Source organism: Schistocerca americana, chromosome 8 (assembly GCF_021461395.2).
Source record: "Schistocerca americana isolate TAMUIC-IGC-003095 chromosome 8, iqSchAmer2.1, whole genome shotgun sequence".
NCBI lineage: Eukaryota > Metazoa > Arthropoda > Insecta > Orthoptera > Acrididae > Schistocerca > Schistocerca americana.
Window position 1 is genome coordinate 478209487 of NC_060126.1, and position 18558 is coordinate 478228044.

General features: G+C 44.6%; 1 protein-coding gene across 1 annotated transcript in view; it reads left to right on the forward strand.

Moving 5' to 3' along the window:
• LOC124545929 overlaps window positions 1-18558 on the forward strand; it is a 67245-nt gene that overhangs the window by 22312 nt on the left and 26375 nt on the right. Inside the window, exon 3 of the mRNA XM_047124889.1 lies at window positions 18143-18285. Coding sequence (XP_046980845.1) covers window positions 18143-18285 — 143 coding nt within the window. The remainder of the gene's footprint in view (window positions 1-18142; window positions 18286-18558) is intronic.

Sequence of the window (18558 nt, forward strand, 5' to 3'; positions counted from 1 at the left end):
TACGACAATAATGTACAAACAGTTTCAAAGATCAATAAATTTCAAAAGTTTAGAACTCGAAAAAAAAAATTACGAAATGTAAAAAGGAAAGACAAATAGGGCACACAAGATATTTTGTATTTTATAGAAGTGAACCTACCGAAGGGATACTCTTCGACTTTGATCAGCTTTGAATATTTTGCAGTGTAGAGCGAAATAAGAAACACATATTTTTTGTACGTGTACATGCGGCTGTTAAGCATAATATATGTAACATTCACATTCAGGGTATATTTATGGGAAAAAGACGTATTAGCCAACTCAACACGACATTGACATTCCCATTTTTTCAAGCCGTGTAACGATACGAAGAACTGTTATGTATAGGTGTTGACCGTTTCTGCACTGCTACGCCCAACATGTACATGCAAGAGTCGTGCTGCGAAATTGCTATTCTCGGACAACAGTTTGCTTTCGAAATCGATCGTAATCATTTAGTTTCACTGGTTTGGCCGGAAATGGACCTGGCGTATGGTATACATTCAGCACGGTAGTCTACTACACGATCTGTCCGAAAGGACCACAGAGTAATTTTACTCCTGGCGTACAAGCGACGTCAACGCGGTAACTTTGTGGCAGCTTGAACTGACAGTAGGTGTACAATCGACCAGTCAGTTGCGAGAGCGTACTGTTCAATAGCGAACGTGCGGGCCAAGTGCATCAACGTCGTGCCGCACATCGCAATAGAGCAACATATTTAAATCAGGAGTTCTGATGGCTCTCCAGAATGTTTTGAAAACTAGGAAAGAGTGTACAAAGTTCGTCCCGCACAACTTGATTCACGAACGAGGGTAACGACACGGGGACGCCTGTCGCGACTTGTCTGAAATGCTATATTTGGTTGTAATGCAAAACGAAATAGGGACAGTTATTTAACGGAAAATAAATCGTCACGGACGGCAAGATTTGGTGTTATCAGTACAAAGCCATCACAAAACGGCGAAGTGCAGAAATACACACGAAGCGTTAACGCTCTAACGAGGTAACCGGTATTCAAGCTAACGTGACGCGCGAGTTGAACAATTTTCCAAAGAACGACTTCTCTGACAGTTGCACGAGTTTGCGTGCATTGTACTCAAATGGTGCAAATTATAAGCGGCCGTCAAGTGAAAATGAGACAGTTTGAAAAAAGTCAGTAAAGTGTTTATTACTTTGTAAGTGATCGTCACAAGTGTTAACACTTTAGTTCCGCTGTGAGACAATGTCCTCGTAGAAAAATATTTACGATTGCCTGCGGAACCGTGATTTAACCCATGGTAGCAATTCTTCGACAGAAGCAGTGTCTTCCTTCAGAGTCACGAAAGTATGGAAATGGCATGTGGAGAGATCAGAACTGTATGGAGGACGTGTAATGGCTTTCCAGCGAAAATTATGTAGCATGTTGGATGCCATTCGTCGATATTACTGAGCGATCAGGTTTGATAGCACGCTTCAGTTTTTGTAAAGTGTCCACGAACCACTGTGCGTTAAGTGTGGCGCGATGTTCCACCCAGTAAATTAGCAGTGGGTCCTTGCATTCAAAGAAGGTCATCACGACTTCCACGGAGCTGCCGTGCGCGGCTTTGGATTCTTTTGGTGGTTGTGAATATACATAATGATGCTCAAAATTATGACACCACGTTTCATCTCCCGTAACTCCACAGGACAGGAAACGATATTCTTCATCGTGGTATCTTTCCGAGTGCTGCAGTTATGTCGTCATTCTGTTCAACTTTTGCTCCCCCGTCGGGCTTTGGGGAACCCACTGCGCACAGATTTACCGGAACGATCTACGTGGTGGCGTGATGACGTAAACGGTACCGTGACGGATGCTCAGCATGAGCCGAATGTGTTCCACCGTCCGGCGTCGGACGTATCTGGTGGCAGTAATGACAGAGCGGTAATAACACGCTGTGTCTGTCCTGACCTACTGCTGCCTTTCAGTGACACCATAAGTTCTAGAAATCGATTATTATATGCAAACACATGCCCACGTGACATACTGTACTCGCCATACACAGCAGACATTCGGTCACGAATTTCACTTCCTGGCACACCGCACTATACGTGACTGTTCTTTCCAGGCCTCCATAGTGATGGTGGGACGCACACACGACTCATTGACCTCGCGTCGAGCAAGTCTGACAGACAAATAGCCCAGCGGTGATCATTTGTGATGGTCCTTCCTGATTTCCAATAGAGGCCACCTCCAGAGGCGCAGCTACTGCGTTACTATCGTCTGCGCTGTGCTCAATATACGTAGAACAGCAGAAGGATTAAAAGCACCACTTTATGTTTTCTCTATATATCATTAACCAAGTGTGAGAACTTACTGGATTGACGTGGTATAGTCGAATTTTGCTTGCCACTCTTATTCTTTGTTCAAGAAGAGGGACATGAGCTTCTTTGCCATTCGCCGCGATTTTGTTCTCAAGACACTCCATATACAGGGTGGTCCATTGATAGTGACCGGGCCAAATATCTCACGAAATAAGCATCAAACGAAACAACTACAAAGAACAAAACTCGTCTAGCTTGAAGGGGGGAACCAGATGGCGCTATGATTGGCCCGCTAGATGGCGTTTTTTTTTTTCAAAAAAAAAGGAACCCCCATTTTCTATTACATATTCGTGTAGTACGTAAAGAAATATGAATGTTTTAGTTGGACCCCTTTTTTCGCTTTGTGATAGATGGCGCTGTAATAGTCACAAACGTATAAGTACGTCGTTTTACGTAACATTCCGCCAGTGCGGACGGTATTTGTTTCGTGATTTATTACCTGTGTTAAAATGGACCGTTTGTCAGTTGCGGAAAAGGTCGATATCGTGTTGGTGTATGGCTATTGTGATCAAAATGCCCAAAGGGCGTGTGCTATGTATGCTGCTCGGTATCCTGGATGACATCATCCAAGTGTCCGGACCGTTCGCCGTATAGTTACGTTATTTAAGGAAACAGGAAGTGTTCAGCCACATGTGAAACGTCAACCACGACCTGCAACAAATGACGATGCCCAAGTAGGTGTTTTAGCTGCTGTCGGGGCTAATCCGCACATCAGTAGCAGACAAATTGCGCGAGAACAGGGAATCTCAAAAACGTCGGTGTTGAGAATGCTACATCATCATCGATTGCACCCGTACCATATTTCTATGCACCAGGAGTTGCATGGCGACGACTTTGAATGTCGTGTACAGTTCTGCCATGGAGAAGAAGAGAAATTACGGGACGATGGCAGATTTTATGCACGCGTTCTATTTAGCGACGAAGAGCCATTCACCAACAGAGGTAACATAAACCGGCATAATATGCACTATTGGGCAACGGAAAATCCACTATGTCTGAGACAAGTGGAACATCAGCGACCTTGACGGGTTAATGTGTGATGCGGTATTATGGGAGGAAGAATAATTGGCCCCCATTTTATTGATAGCAATCTAAATGGTGCAATGTATGCTGATTTCCTACGTAATGTTCTACCATTGTTACTACAAGATGTTTCACTGTATGACAGAATGGCGATGTACTTCCAACATGATGGATGTCTGGCACATACCTCGCGCGCGGTTTAAGCGGTATCGAATATCGTATTTCATGACAGGTGGATTGGTCGTCGAAGCACCATACCATAGCTCGCACGTTCACCGGATCTGACGTCCCGGATTTCTTTCTGTGGGGAAAGTTGAAGGATATTTGCTATCGTGATCCAGCGACAAAGCCTGACAACATGCGCCAGCGCGTTGTCAATGCATGTACGAACATTACAGAAGGCGAACTACTCGCTGTTGAGAGGAATGTCGTTACACGTATTGAGAAATGCATTGAGGTTGACGGACAGCATTTTGAGCATGTATTGCATTAATGTGGTATTTACAGGCAATCACGCTGTAACAGCATGCGTTCTCAGGAATGATAAGTTCACAAAGGTACATGTATCACATTGGAACAACCGAAATAAAATGTTCAAACGTAACTACGTTCTGTATTTTAATTTAAGAAACCTACCTGTTACCAACTGTTCGTCTAAAATTGTGAGCCATATGTTTGTGACTATTACAGCGCCACCTATCACAAATCGAAAACCGTGGTCCAACTAAAACATTCATATTTCTTTACTTAATACACGAATGTGTAATAAAAAATGGGGGTTCTTATTTAAAGAAACGCAGTTGATAACCGTTTGACCTATGGCAGCGCCATCTAGCGGGCCAACCATAGCGCCATCTGGTTTCCCCCTTCAAGCTAGACAAGTTTCTTCGTTTGGCGCTTATTTCGTGAGATGTTTGGCCCGGTCACGATCAATTGACCACCCTGTATTTGTGGAAGAACAAGTTATTGTCCAAAAGAGGGAGTCCGTGGCTATGTTAACATTTTGCAATTGTAAGCGTTCTCGTAAAATCGGTCGCTTTCTACTGAAATAGACACCAGTTGTTTTCTCAGTGATTACCTTTGCTTTGTGTCTTCTACACCAATCGCCATTCAAATATAGTTGTCGTTGTAGTCGGCAGATGCTGATCGCGCGGTTCTGCCGGTGGAGAAGAACACAGCATCGTCTACGAATTGGGCGATCTTCAACTCTGGATACGTGGGCATATCATCGGCCGTCTTATGGTTCAGGCCGTTCCTCCCAGACCAGACATTAAATCGGATGTGATTAGGAAGGTTACAGAGGCAAGGTGCACTAGTGGTTGTAGACTTCCCCACTTAGTGAAATCTAAGGATAGGGTGAGGTCTAAAGGGAGTCGATTAATTAGATGGTCAGCCTCTTCCTCATCTTCAAAAGAAAAAAATCTTGTAAGTCAAATTTAGAACTGCTCTTAGCGGTGGGACATAGTAGTGGTGACCACCTGAATATAAGATACTGTTAAAGAAGTTTGTAATTGAGTTATCAGTTGCAGCTGTTAAATATGGGAGTAGTTTGTGCTGGATGGTACAGTCCCGCTACTTCAACGTAGTTACGGATGGATACAGGCCCCCTCAGGAGTTGCTAAGAGGCGGTAATTTTATAGTTGATTAGAGATAAATATTTGAAGCAGAATTACACTGTTAATCAAATAAACGATAACAGAGTATATATGTGCAGTACAGTAGTACAGCCGAGAGTCGCTTCATTGTTTCTAGAAAACAGCCCAGCATTGCATTGTTAATGCCAAAAAAAGCATATCGTTAATACAGTTTGTTAATTGTAGAAGATTGATTCTTGTAGTGGGCTGGAGGTCGGAAGTTTAAGTCTCTTTGTCCTTCGATGTGGAAAGTGAAACGCGGTAGTGATGAAACATGGTAATTAGCCACTTGTAGCTCTCTTGGATAATTTACTAGAAAACTTCTTGGTTTCTCTGAGCATGTTCTCCTTCCAGTCGTAAGCACTCAGTGTCCAGGAAGATGGCGGCTGTTGACTTAGTTGAATTAAAATTTTTTGAGATGTGCTCCGTCAGGAATAACAGTTGCAGTTCAGCGGACACCTTATGATGGGATCTGTATTGTGCTGGGGGTACCATTTCATCAAAGGTGATTAGGTGTTCAACCATTTTCTTTATGAGACGTTTGAACACTTCTTTTAAGGTAGTACTATTTCATCAAAGGCGAGAAAGTGTTTAATCCTTTTCTGTATGAGAAGTTTGAACACTTGTTGGAAGGACGCTTATGAGACTTATTCCACGGTGTTTAGCTGCGTTTGAAGTGACTCTTGTTTCCTTTATTGTTGGAATCACGTTGCCTTCTTTGCCCTGAAACTATGGAGTCAGCAAGCACTCATTGTAAATCCATGGTTACCGAACCAAAGTTTTTCGAGAGAGCTTATTCAGTTCCAAATTCCAGCTTTTATCTGGGCTTAGCTACTCGGTATTGTACAGCTTCCTGAGAAATGCCCTCACTTCTGAGGGATTCGTGAGTCTGCTGGACCCAGATGCCTCGGTAAAATGAGCTCAGCTGTTTGGTTCTTGGTGATTTCACGTTCGCTTTCTGTGGCGTCGATAGGTTCTTATGTGAGTGACATTTGTTCCTCAGACATCAGGGCTGAGGTCTCTGCTCCACTGAGAGGCCTTTTGAAATGTGCAGAGGACATTTTGTTGCCTTACCGTCATGAAGTTTTCTAACCAGTCGTCATTCATCTTTTCGGTTAAGAAGTCAATCTCCGTACCAATCTCCTGCATCATGGACACATGCTGTAATTCAAATAACTTTGGTGTTGGTCGCAGTTCGTTTTGTGCATGGCCCAGTTTCGTGGAATTCTTTTGGCTAGCTCTTTTAGATCGAGGGCTGAATGGTGATCCATCCCGAGATGATTCAGTAGTTTGAGTTCTGGGTCTCCTCCCATATTTTTGGTAATTACGGTGCCCTTGAAACATGGACTGGTCGGTTCTTCAGGACCTCAAACTGCAATGTCCAGCAACTACTTGTCATTTGTATTGTAGCGGCACCACCGTTTAGGATAGGGAATGTTAGTTTTGTGCAATATTCTGAGCATAAGGTGTGGGCAGAATTGCAGTGAGTTACGCATACCAACAGTTGCGAAGAAGAGCAGAGGCCACAGGGCCATCAAATTGCTGAAAGAGTATACATAGCGGTTTTGCATGTTACAAATCACAGGCAGAAGGGGCCCACTAGCCAACCTAGCGTGTTATGAATATGTGACTAGAAGCGGCGCATATTGCAAAACAGAGGCGCACAGCCATGTATAGATAGGTGCGGGTTTCTAACGAGATTCATTCAAGTGTAGTAGCTCTCCTGAATGGTAGGACGTGTCACACCACCAGCTACATGCAGCAGCAGATGGGGCACCAGCGTTCCAGTCCATGGCGGATCACTGGTTTGACCCTCTGAGGCTGACGCGGGGTCCGTAGCCAGCTGGCCGCGGGCCACTCCATGGCTCGCTACCGTGGGCAGTCGTCCTAGCTTCCACACAAGCCAGACGCATCCTGAGGTGAGGGCTGCAGATTCGAACTCCGGATCATGGGACCTTGTTGTCGCTGTGACCTTACCCACTCTGGCGAGAAGGACGCAGCTGGCCACCTGCAGCTCACACCGAGCGGCACTGAGTCATCAGGGACGCAGACCGCCGAGTCTGCTGCCGGCATCCTGACAACGCCGCCACTCCGCTGCCGTACAAGGCCAACACATAGCTGTGCGTGTGCACAGGTCGCTGAGGCAGCCATTCTGGGCCAAGCCGTTTTGTAGACAGCGAAGTGGTGTCCTCAGCATTGTGGGACCCAGTGAGGCAGATCGAGAGGAATGGGGGCACTAAAGTTGGAAACATTACATCACTTGGAAAGCTCGGACGAGTCTTAATATGGTGCCTTCTATCTCTCCCCATTACATTTGGTGTTGCTGCTACATTTGGTGGCAGAAGTTGCCACTATAGTATTGACTCTTCGAAAAATCCAAGATTGTCACAAACGAATTGGGTTCTGAACACATGATAAATGAAATGGTTACAGCATGCAGCCGGCTGGTGTGGCCGAGCGGTTCTAGGCGCTCCAGTCTGGAACCGCGGGATCACTACGGTCGTAGGTTCGAATCCTGCCTCGGGCATGGATGTGTGTGATGTCCTTAGGTTAGTTAGGTTTAAGTATTTCTAAGTTCTATGGGACTGATGACTTCAGATGTTAAGTCCCACAGTGCTCAGAGCCATTTGAGCCATTTTGAACAGCATGTGTGGTTGAAACACAACAGTGTCAAGGATTTTGCGACATAAACGAATGTTGGTAAACGAGTTTCTACATATGAAAGATGAGGTCTCTTTCAATTTTGCGTCAGGCGCATAAGAGTGGTGCTAGTAGCAACACTATGAGGATGCAGATCAGGGTTTCTTTCAATATACGTTCTAACGGTCGTGAGCATTAGTTACCTTTGAGATTGGATGTGGCGAGTTGATGTTAAACAAATATGCATATAAGGCAACAAGGATGACATAATGAACATGTCATTGAGTTTTAACAAAGTCGTACAATAGGGCTACGAGCAGCTGGATGTTCCTCCTTAGATATCACGGGAAGACTTGGCAGTAATTTAACTGCATTACGTAATTGCTATCACCGGTGGTAACGAGAATGCACAATCGGAAGAAGACAGGTCTCCGGATGGCCACGTCGCACTGCCAAGAGGGAAAATAGTCATGTTCGGCGTATGGCTGTGGCTCATCGTACCGCACCTGCTGCAGCAATTTGAGCAGCAGTTGGCACCTCAGTGACACAACGTAGTGTCAGAAATCGGTTACTTCAAGGACAGCTCCGAGCCAGACGCCCTGTAGCGCCACTGACTCCAAATCACCGCCATTTGCGACTTCAGTGGCGTCAAGCGAGGGCTCATTGGAGGGAAGGATTGAGGACGATTGTGTTTCCTGATAAAAGATGGTTCTACCTCGGTGCAAGTGATGGCTGCGTGTTTGTTAGGTGGCCAGTTGAGGGCCTGCAAGCAATCCACACTACTGGCCATTAAAATTGCTACACCACGAAGATTACATGCTACAGACGCGGAATTTTACCGACAGTAATAAGATGCTGTGATATGCAAATGATTAGCTTCTCAGAGCATTCACACAAGGTTGGCGCCGGTGGCGACACCTACAACGTGCTGACAAGAGGAAAGTTTCCAACCGATTTCTCTTACACAAACAGCAGTTGACCATCGTTGCCCGGTGAAGCGTTGTTGTGATGCCTCGTGTAAGGAGGAGAAATGCGTACCATCACGTTTCCGACTTTGATTAAGGTGGGATTGTAGCCTATCGCGATTGCGGTTTATCGTATCGCGACATTGCTGCTCGCGTTGGTCGAGATCTAATGACTGTTAGCAGAATATGAAATCGGTGGGTTCAGGAGGGTGATACGGAACGCCGTGCTAGATCCCAACGGCCTCGTATCACTAGCAGTCGAGACGACAGGCATCTTATCCGCATGGCTGTAACGGATCGTGCAGCCGCGGCTCGATCCCTGAGTCAACAGATGGGGATGTTAGCAAGACAACATCCATCTGCACGAACAGTTCGACGATGTTTGCAGCAGCATGGACTATCAGTTCGGAGACCATGGCTGCGGTTACCCTTGACGCTGCATCACAAACAGGAGCGCCTGCGATGGTGTACTCAACGACGAACCTGGGTGCACGAATGGCAAAACGTCATTTTTTCGTATGAATCCAGGTTCTGTTTACAGCATCATGATGGTCGCATTCGTGTTAGGCGACATTGCGGTGAAAGCACATTGGAAGCGTGTATTCGTCATCGCCATACAGGCATGTCATCCGGCGTGATGGTATGTGGTGCCATTGGTTACACGTCTCTGTCACCTCTTGTTCGCACTGACGTCACTTAAAACATTGGACGTTACATTTCAGATGTGTTACGACCCGCGGCTCTATCCTTGATTCGATCCCTGCGAAACCCTACAGTTCAGCAGGATAATGCACGACCGCATGTTGCAGGTCCTGTACGGGCCTTTCTGGATACAGAAAATGTTCAACTGCTGCCCTGGACAGCACATTCTCTAGATCTCTCACCAACTGAAAACGTCTGGTCAATGGTGGCCAAGCAACTGGCTCGTCACAATACGCAAGTCATTCCTCTTGTTGAACTGTGGTATCGTGTTGAAGCTGCATGGGCAGCTGTACTTGCACACGCCATCCAAGCTCTGTTTGACTCAATGCCCAGGCGTATCAAGGCCGTTATTTTGGCCAGAGATGGTTGTTCTGGGTACTGATTTCTCAGGAACTATGCACCCAAACTGCGTGAAAATGTAATCACATGTTAGTTCTAGTATAATATATTTGTCCAATGAATACTCGTTTATCATCTGCATTTATTCTTCGTGTAGCAATTTTAATGGCCAGTAGTGTATCTGTGTGCTACACAGACTAAATTACACCTGGAGGTTTGTTCCAGAATGCGATTTCGCGTGAGAGCAGAAGCACTCTCGTGTTTATCGCACAGTACCCTGACTGAAAATCTGTACATCAGTCTGGTGATTTGACCTGATGTACTGCCACTCATGAACAACATTCCAGGAGTCGTTTCACAACAGGAGAACGATCGCCCATATACCGCCGTTGTAGGGCCTAACTCAACATGCTCTCCGTAGTCTTACAGATCAGCAGATCTGTCTCTAATTGACAAGTTTGGGACATAACCGGACGACAACTACAGCGTCATCCAGAAACAGCATTAACCGCCCTATATTGACCAAGTGCAACTGGTATGGAACTCCATCCCACAAACTGAGGTCCAGCACCTATACAATACAATGAACTGATTTTTGCATACTTGCACTGAGTATTATGGAGGTTACACTCGTCACTAATGTACCGGTATTTCACATTTCTAATGGCTTATCTCGTGCTGACATTAACTTGCGATTTTCCAATGTTAGTCTCTCAAATATGTTATTTACAGACATGTATTCTCGAAATTTCATTACTCTACATGAAGTATTTTATTTATTCATTTTTTTTTTTTTTTTGCTGCGATCTTTCTTCCATCATTGTTATTCGCATTCAAACGAACCCTCATCTTTTCTTATGAAACATCTTCTTGTCAGCAACTTCGGGTCAGAGTATATGTACTGGGATTGAACCAATCTAAAACTTGTGCTGAAGTGCACTGCTGTTAGTAATATTGCTCGAAACACTGTTCAATAGCAACTCTTCCTCGTAACGCTGTTTGTTCAATGGTAACTCTATTCAGTGGAAACTGTTTCTCGCAGAACTGTCCAAAGACAAATTTCACAAACATATGCAAGGACTAGCAGATCAACGTGGATAAACTCTGTTGTCGTCGGACATGATTCTCTTCTCGCTGCTTACTGTGGACTAGGTGTTAACTGCAACGTAGCCTGGCACGGAACTGCCTGCGTGTCCGCGTGTCGGTCTATTTCAATACAGGTCGCCGAGACGGTGGCGCGGGTAACTTCTGTGGTCCTGTCTTGCTACTTTCGTCTCATTGGTGAGGCCAGCGATGCGGTAGTAAGGGGGATCATTGTGGTGTTGACAGCAGGTGCCAGAGCTATGCCTGTCGACTACACCCCAGTATTAATGTCGCCACCAATATTAACTTTGTAGTAGTTGCTAACAGTTTGTCGAAAATCCTGGTCTTGCATTCGGGCATTTCGTCTGAAGTACGCCACGACAAAGGTTATTTGCCCCATGCTCGTCCAGGCTGCAACTGTAGTGCCATCAAACAGTACACTTGGAGGAAAGTTTTCGTCTTTGTGGGTCATGGTTTCACAGAAGAAGATAGCTGTTGAACCTCCCGGCCTGTTCCTTCTGTCCGTACTGTGTCCGATCAGATTTCGGAAATCTTCTGGCGTCCTGAGGTGCCCTTCCGTCTACCTTTTATTCGAAGGTAAAGTGCTAAACTTCATCTTTTCCGTTTCTTATCTCATTTGCATTGCACATACACATTACTGTATCCTTTTTGTGTGCTGGGCTGTTGGTCACCTTAGACGACCATACCTACAAGAGCTTATACGAGGATTACTAATTTTATCTGTTCACCCACTCTTTCATTTTGTCCCTTATTCGATAAGGGCAGCGAGTAGATTTCTCTCTACTATGGTCTCTCCGAAGGCGCTACTTACGTCAATGTCCATCGCAGAACAAGGATATATTTGGTTTCTTTTACTAATCGCAGTACTTAATAAAAATAAATATATATTAAATACTGCAATATCATTTACTTTGTTAAATATTGTGGGCTAGCATGAGACTTTGAAATAACCCGATACCACGATAACATACATTCGGACATCGGCTATTCCGAGGTACGTGTCGAATAATTTTTTAAACACAACGAGCGATTCACCGCCTTCTAATAAATAGTTCGCGTGAGCGCTGCTATTTTGAAAAGAAAATGTGAGTGCTTTTGCGCAACTTGTAATAATTAATTTGGTTCTCAGGGGCCTACTGGTCATTAGGTACCAAACTCCATAAAGTAACTGAGATATTGTTATGCTCGTTGAGTGGAGTATTTTTCATTATTTATTATTCGTTATTTGCAAGGAGAAACTGGAGGGAATCTCATTTGCCTTTATGTGGCCAAACTTAAAATATACTGAACTCATTCAGTATTCTAAATATTAATAAATGAAATCTATTTTTACTCTGTTAACTCTGAAACTATTGGAAGATCAAAATAGAGAAATCTCTCACATTTACATTTAATATTATGACGTGAGTTTCTAATTATAAAATATCGTCAGCGTAATGGCCGATCAAATGCTGCTAGGGGAGATGAGCTCCCTGCAACACGAAGTTCTGAAAATAAATTTGTTAATTATAATTAATGTTTACTATCGTGAGAGGTGCCCACTAAGTCAATAATACACACTTTCTCATAACAATTGTAAGTATATTTTTCTAAATTACAGTCAAATTTACATTAAATACCAGACTGCTATACAATGGCGGCCTTGCCCTAGACGAAACAAAATAGGAGAGAGAGTTCAATGAAACAATTGTCTCTGGTCGTGTTCATTTTAACTAGGCAGAGATTATAGACAAAAAATGTTCTTTGTTAATCACATCGCTGTTTGTGAACGTTGGTGGTAATAATTACACATTTTAATATTTATTGTACATCGCGCTCACGTACGCAGTCTTGAAATAATTTATTGTTCACACGTCACGCAAAAAAACTTTTTTCTTAACGTCAATTTATGTGACGTACCGCCACATGTCCTTGAGGGTCTACTGAGGTTCTTGTTAGTACGGATTGACGTTGTACTGACGTAAGCTGTCGAGTTTCTGGAGTCATTACTGTTGATGACTGTTTGTGTTGCTCTATTGGGAGTTAAATTCGTCGGTTGTCTGGTGTAGATGTCTGTTTCATCCGTTGTGTTTGGTCTTGCTTTGTAGGGTTCCTCGGTGGTTTGATAGCTATTAGTGTCCGCTGAATTTGTTCCCACCATCGATATCAAGCGGGCTGGATCTTTGTCTACAGATCACGGATTGAGCTGAGGCTTCTTTCGGTAGGGTACATCCACTGTTGTATTTCTTTCAACATTTGACGCACCGTGGTGGCAACGAGCAGAAGGTTGTTGTATGTCCGTCACTGGCAATGGAAACTTTTGCACTGTACGCGTAATGGTACAGATCGCAGCTTATATGTCGGTAATCCCTGTATTCGTAATTTCCTGTTGATTTTTAATGGTTGGTAGTGGCTGTATTTCTCCGTTTCTGCAATCTTTGTTGGGCTGGTTACATCAGATCCTGCACTGAGCTTCTACATCTCACTCTCGATCGTATCTGCGTGTTTTGTTCGCTAATAGACTTGTTGCCCCTTCCAACCTCTCGACCATATGTCTCTCCGTTTTTCGACTTCTTTTGCTGTCTTAAAGACTGCCTCACAACTATACTCATTAGTTCTCTTATTCGCTTCTGTCGCCTCATATGCTATCCTTTTTGCATTTTTGGCTTCACTTACCGTTTCTCCACCTATAGTGTTTGATTCGCATGCCAATTTTGTAGTTTTCTTGGTTTCTCCCTTTATCTCCCGAATTTCCTTCTGTGTTTTCCCCCAGCTCCTTGTTTTCTTGCCAGATTTCTTGTTGCATCTTCTCCAAATGTCCTTTATTCGTGCCTGATTTTCTTTCGTACCTTCTCCGCCATTGTCTTTATTTTCTTGTGTTATTTTCTTCCCCCATGCCCTTGTTTTCATTCCTTATTAATTCTGAAAAATCTATTGGTCTGCATCCGTCATTTCCCAGTTCGCTAGTTCTGTCTGGTGAAACTTCTCCAGGTACTACTGGATTGATGTCTATCGCTTCTTGGCTCAATCTTCTGCTCTCTTCCTCCCTCCAGATTATGAATTATCGATACTGCTTACGCGTGTAGTGGTCTGACTTCTTCCATTTCCTGCATTCACTACACTGTTTCCATTATCTAACTGGGTGCTATGCGTTACATTATCGCCGTGCTCACCATCTGTCGTGCGTGACTGTTCTGTGAGGTAAGTCACATGTTCCCCTTCAGAATCACAAAATATAACTATTTATTTTGCTCTATAATGCCATTTGTTGTAAAATTATCCTGATAAAAACCACTTCTTGCCTTGCTCCTTGTTAACAATCATACTGAACTATACCAACTGACGATACCCACATTAACACTCCTGTATTACCATTGAGATGTATGCTTATCGTAGTGTACAGTAGACATTCTCACTATACGATTTTCCCATACAAAATTACTACACTACTGTTCAACACCGATTTATCAACAGATGAGGAACAGAACCCAAGAAACTATGATTTAGAATAGAACTTACCAAAGTTAGTGATTTGTGTCAGCCAGTGGTAGGGCTACTGTGATACAATGCATTGTTTTAATTTAGTCACCAAGAACACATAATAGGTGAATACAAAAGACACAAAAAACCGATTTAATGATTCTAACTTCGCAGGTCAGCCGATTTTGCGTGTGGGATGCATGTAATAGATAACAGTAACGAGGTGAACTACTCATGCCTTAGCTCTGTGTTGAATGAGTGCAACGTGTTTCGTTTTAGATTCTGCAAGTACTTTGATAGCTATCAAAAATTCACAAACACAAATTTTCAAGACTATGTGCATGGGGCTAGGAACTTGTATGGGGCTAGGAGAGGTTATTTTATACATTTTAGTCCGTTTCAAAAACGGGTTACATTAAAATGTTACTAATTTAATTAATTATTTTCGGTTTCTTAGTCTTGTGTATGTCACTGGGACTTACCAGCAACCATGATTCTAATTTCACTAATTATTTTCTGTTTTTCAGTCGTTGCGATTTACCAGGAACTGTCTTACCACAAAACATTTGCAAGTGGGACAGGACAAGACGGTAATAGCAGTGGTACATCAAGTGCACTCCGCCTACACTAGACACGAAAGAGGGTTAATACTGCATTGTCATCGGGTTCTGAGCTATGTCCAACGTTTCATGTCTGTAGCTCATCAGGAAGTTAAATATCTATTCCAAAATTTGTACAGAACAAACAAGAAATCGACCTAATAAAATCGTGTTTATAAAAGAGCCATTAATGTGATGAACCACTGCACTTTTAAGGAGATTTCAGCGTTAGGCTCGTACTGAGTGAGTTCTCACCAGAGCCAAGATCTTTGATAGTTACAGAAGCTCTCAGTATAGGCAAGTGTGAAGGAAGTCAGACGCTATACATTCAATATTCGTTTCCCGACAAGCAGGAGGCACTCTGTCCGTAGATTTGTAGTGCCACAAATCTCCTGAAAGCGATCGAGTGCTTGTTTGGTCACTGTCAAGCAGAATCACTACTGTACTGTCTTCTAAAGAGAAACCAACATGGTATTAAGCAAATGGTCCAAACGTTTTGGTTCACAAGTTCAGTCTGGGGTGACAGAAGTCACAAGATACCTACCAACATCTTGTCGGACCTCCTTTTGGCCGGTGTAATGGAGTAACTCGACTTGGCATGGACTCAAAAAATCGCTGAGGTCGCCTATAGAAATACTGAACCATACTGTCTCTAAAGCGGTCCACAATTGGGAAAGTATTGCTGGTGAAAGAGTTTGTGCACGAACTGACCCTTCCATTATATCTCATAAATGTTCGCTGAAACTCATGTGGGGCGATCTAGGTGGCCAAATCATTCTTTCGAATTCTCCAGAATGTTCTTCAGACAAGTCGCGCACAATTGGTGCCTTATGACATCACGCACTGTCACCCACAAAAATTCTATCGTTGTTTGGGAACATGAAGTCCATGAATGGCTGCAGATTGTCTCCAAGTAACCGAACATAGCCGTTTCCAAACAGTAATCGGTTCAGTTGGATCAGAGGACCCAGCCCATTCCATATGAACACAGCCCACACAATTTGGAGCCACCAGCAGATTGCACAGTGCCTTGTTAACAACTTGGGTCCAAGGCGTCGCGGAGCCTGTTCCACTCTCGAACCCTACCATCAGCTCTTACCAATTGAAATCGGGGTTCATGTGACCAGCCCACAATTTCTCAGTCGTCTAGGGACCAATCGACAGGGTCACGAGCCCAGGAGAGGGACTGCAAGTGATATCGTGCTGTCAACAAAGGAACTCGCGTCGCTCGTCTGCCGCCACAGCCCATTAACGCCAGATTTCGCCTCACTCTCCTAACTGACACGTTCCTAGTACGTCCAATATTTATTTCTTATTTTATTTCACTCAATGCTGCTTATGAGTCAGCATTGAAAACTGTACGCAAACGACGCTGCTCTCGGTCGTTGAATGAAGCCCGCCGGCCACTGCGCTGCTCTAAATTTGGTATTCTCGGCACACTCTTGACACTGTGGAACTCGGATATTTAATTCCGCAACCATTTCCGATATACAGGGTTATTACAAATGATTGAAGCGATTACACAGCTCTACAATAACTTTATTTGAGATATTTTCACAATGCTTTGCACACACATACAAAAACTCAAAAAGTTTTTTTAGGCATTCACAAATGTTCGATATGTGCCCCTTTAGTGATTCGGCAGACATCAAGCCGATAATCAAGTTCCTCCCACACTCGGCGCAGCATGTCCCCATCAATGAGTTCGAAAGCATCGTTGATGCGAGCTCGCAGTTCTGGCACGTTTCTTGGTAGAGGAGGTTTAAACACTGAATCTTACACATAACCCCACAGAAAGAAATCGCATGGGGTTAAGTCGGGAGAGCGTGGTGGGCATGACATGAATTGCTGATCATGATCTCCACCACGACCGATCCATCGGTTTTCCAATCTCCTTTTTAAGAAATGCCTAACATCATGATGGAAGTGCGGTGGAGCACCATCCTGTTGAAAGATGAAGTCGGCGCTGTGGGTCTCCAGTTGTGGCATAAGCCAATTTTCCAGCATGTCCAGATACACGTGTCCTGTAACGTTTTTTTTCGCAGAAGAAAAAGGGGCCGTAAACTTTAAACCGTCAGATTGCACAAAACACATTAACTTTTGCTGAATTACGAATGCGTGAGGATTCTCTACCGCCCAGATTCGCACATTGTGTCTGTTCACTTCACCATTAAGAAAAAATGTTGCTTCATCACTGAAAACAAGTTTCGCACTGAACACATCCTCTTCCATGAGCTGTTGCAACCGCGCCGAAAATTCAAAGCGTTTGACCTTGTCATCGGGTGTCAGGGCTTGTAGCAATTGTAAATGGTAAGGCTTCTATTTTAGCCTTTTCCGTAAGATTTTCCAAACCGTTGGCTGTGGTATGTTTAGCTCCCTGCTTGCTTTATCCGTCGACTTCCGCGGGCTACGCGTGAAACTTGAACGCACGCGTTCAACCGTTTCTTCGCTCACTGCAGGCCGACCCGTTGATTTCCCCTTACAGAGGCATCCAGAAGCTTTAAACTGCGCATACCATCGCTGAATGGAGTTAGCAATTGGTGGATCTTTGTTGAATTTCATCCTGAAGTGTCGTTGCACTGTTATGACTGACTGATGTGAGTGCATTTCAAGCACGACATACGATTTCTCGGCTCCTGTCGCCATTTTGTCTCACTGCGCTCTCGAGCGCTCTGGCGGCAGAAACCTGAAGTGCGGCTTCAGCCGAACAAAACTTTATGAGTTTTTCTACGTATCTGTAGTGTGTCGTGACCATATGTCAATGAATGGAGCTACAGTGAATTTATGAAATCGCTTCAATCATTTGTAATAGCCCTGTATAATGTCCAATGAGTCTGCCTCCAACTACCAATCGGCGTTCAAAGTGAGTCAATTCCCGTCGTGTGGCCATATACGTCGGAAATCTATTCAAATCACAGGAGTACAAATGACAGTTACGCCAACGCACTGCCTTTTTGTACTTCCATCTGCATGTGTGCATACGGCTATCCAATGACACTTCAGTATACGTTAAACACGCGTGATGGAGTGAAGAACATCGGACGATTGTCTGCCGGTGGAGCAAAGTTTTCTGCTGACTAGAGTATCATGTGGGCCGTATCAGCGAGGAAAGAAAAACGTCTCTCTGTAATGAATCTGGGAATGAACTGGCAGGTGATGGTGGGTCCGGCGCCTCTCGCCATGGGCCTGCGGCAGTGACAGCGCGCTCCGCGACCACGGATCTCTGTAGATTGTGCGGTGCGGTGCGGCGCGGTCTCTGCCGGAGCGGCCAATCAATGGCTCGCGCCAGTAGCTAATTACAGGCGCGCTCATCAATCAGCCAGTGTGTCCCCGCGCTCTATGGGACCGCCGCGCCGCCCGGCGGCTCTGGGGAGGGCCGACCTGTGGCTTCTGTGGGCGCCGCCGCCCCCAGCCGCGCTCCACAAGAAACCGGAGGCTCCTTTCACCGTCGTCGGCCGCGGCGTAATCAGTTTGGCTACGGACAATGGCTTCTCCTTCCAACCTGTGCAACGGCCAACTGCTGGGAGGAAGGCCGTCCCAAGACGCGTACCTGTGGCTCTCCCTACCGTAACAGTCGAGGTGAACAGAAACACAGCGAGCGATCTGGCAACTCTGTGTGGTTCTACTTCAGTACACCGGTGTGTGCATCCCTTCCAGGTGCTCAGTCCTAGTTTTAGCTCCGTAGAGCCATCACGTGATTTTTGGAAGCACCGTCAGCGAGGTTGTGTTTGTGTC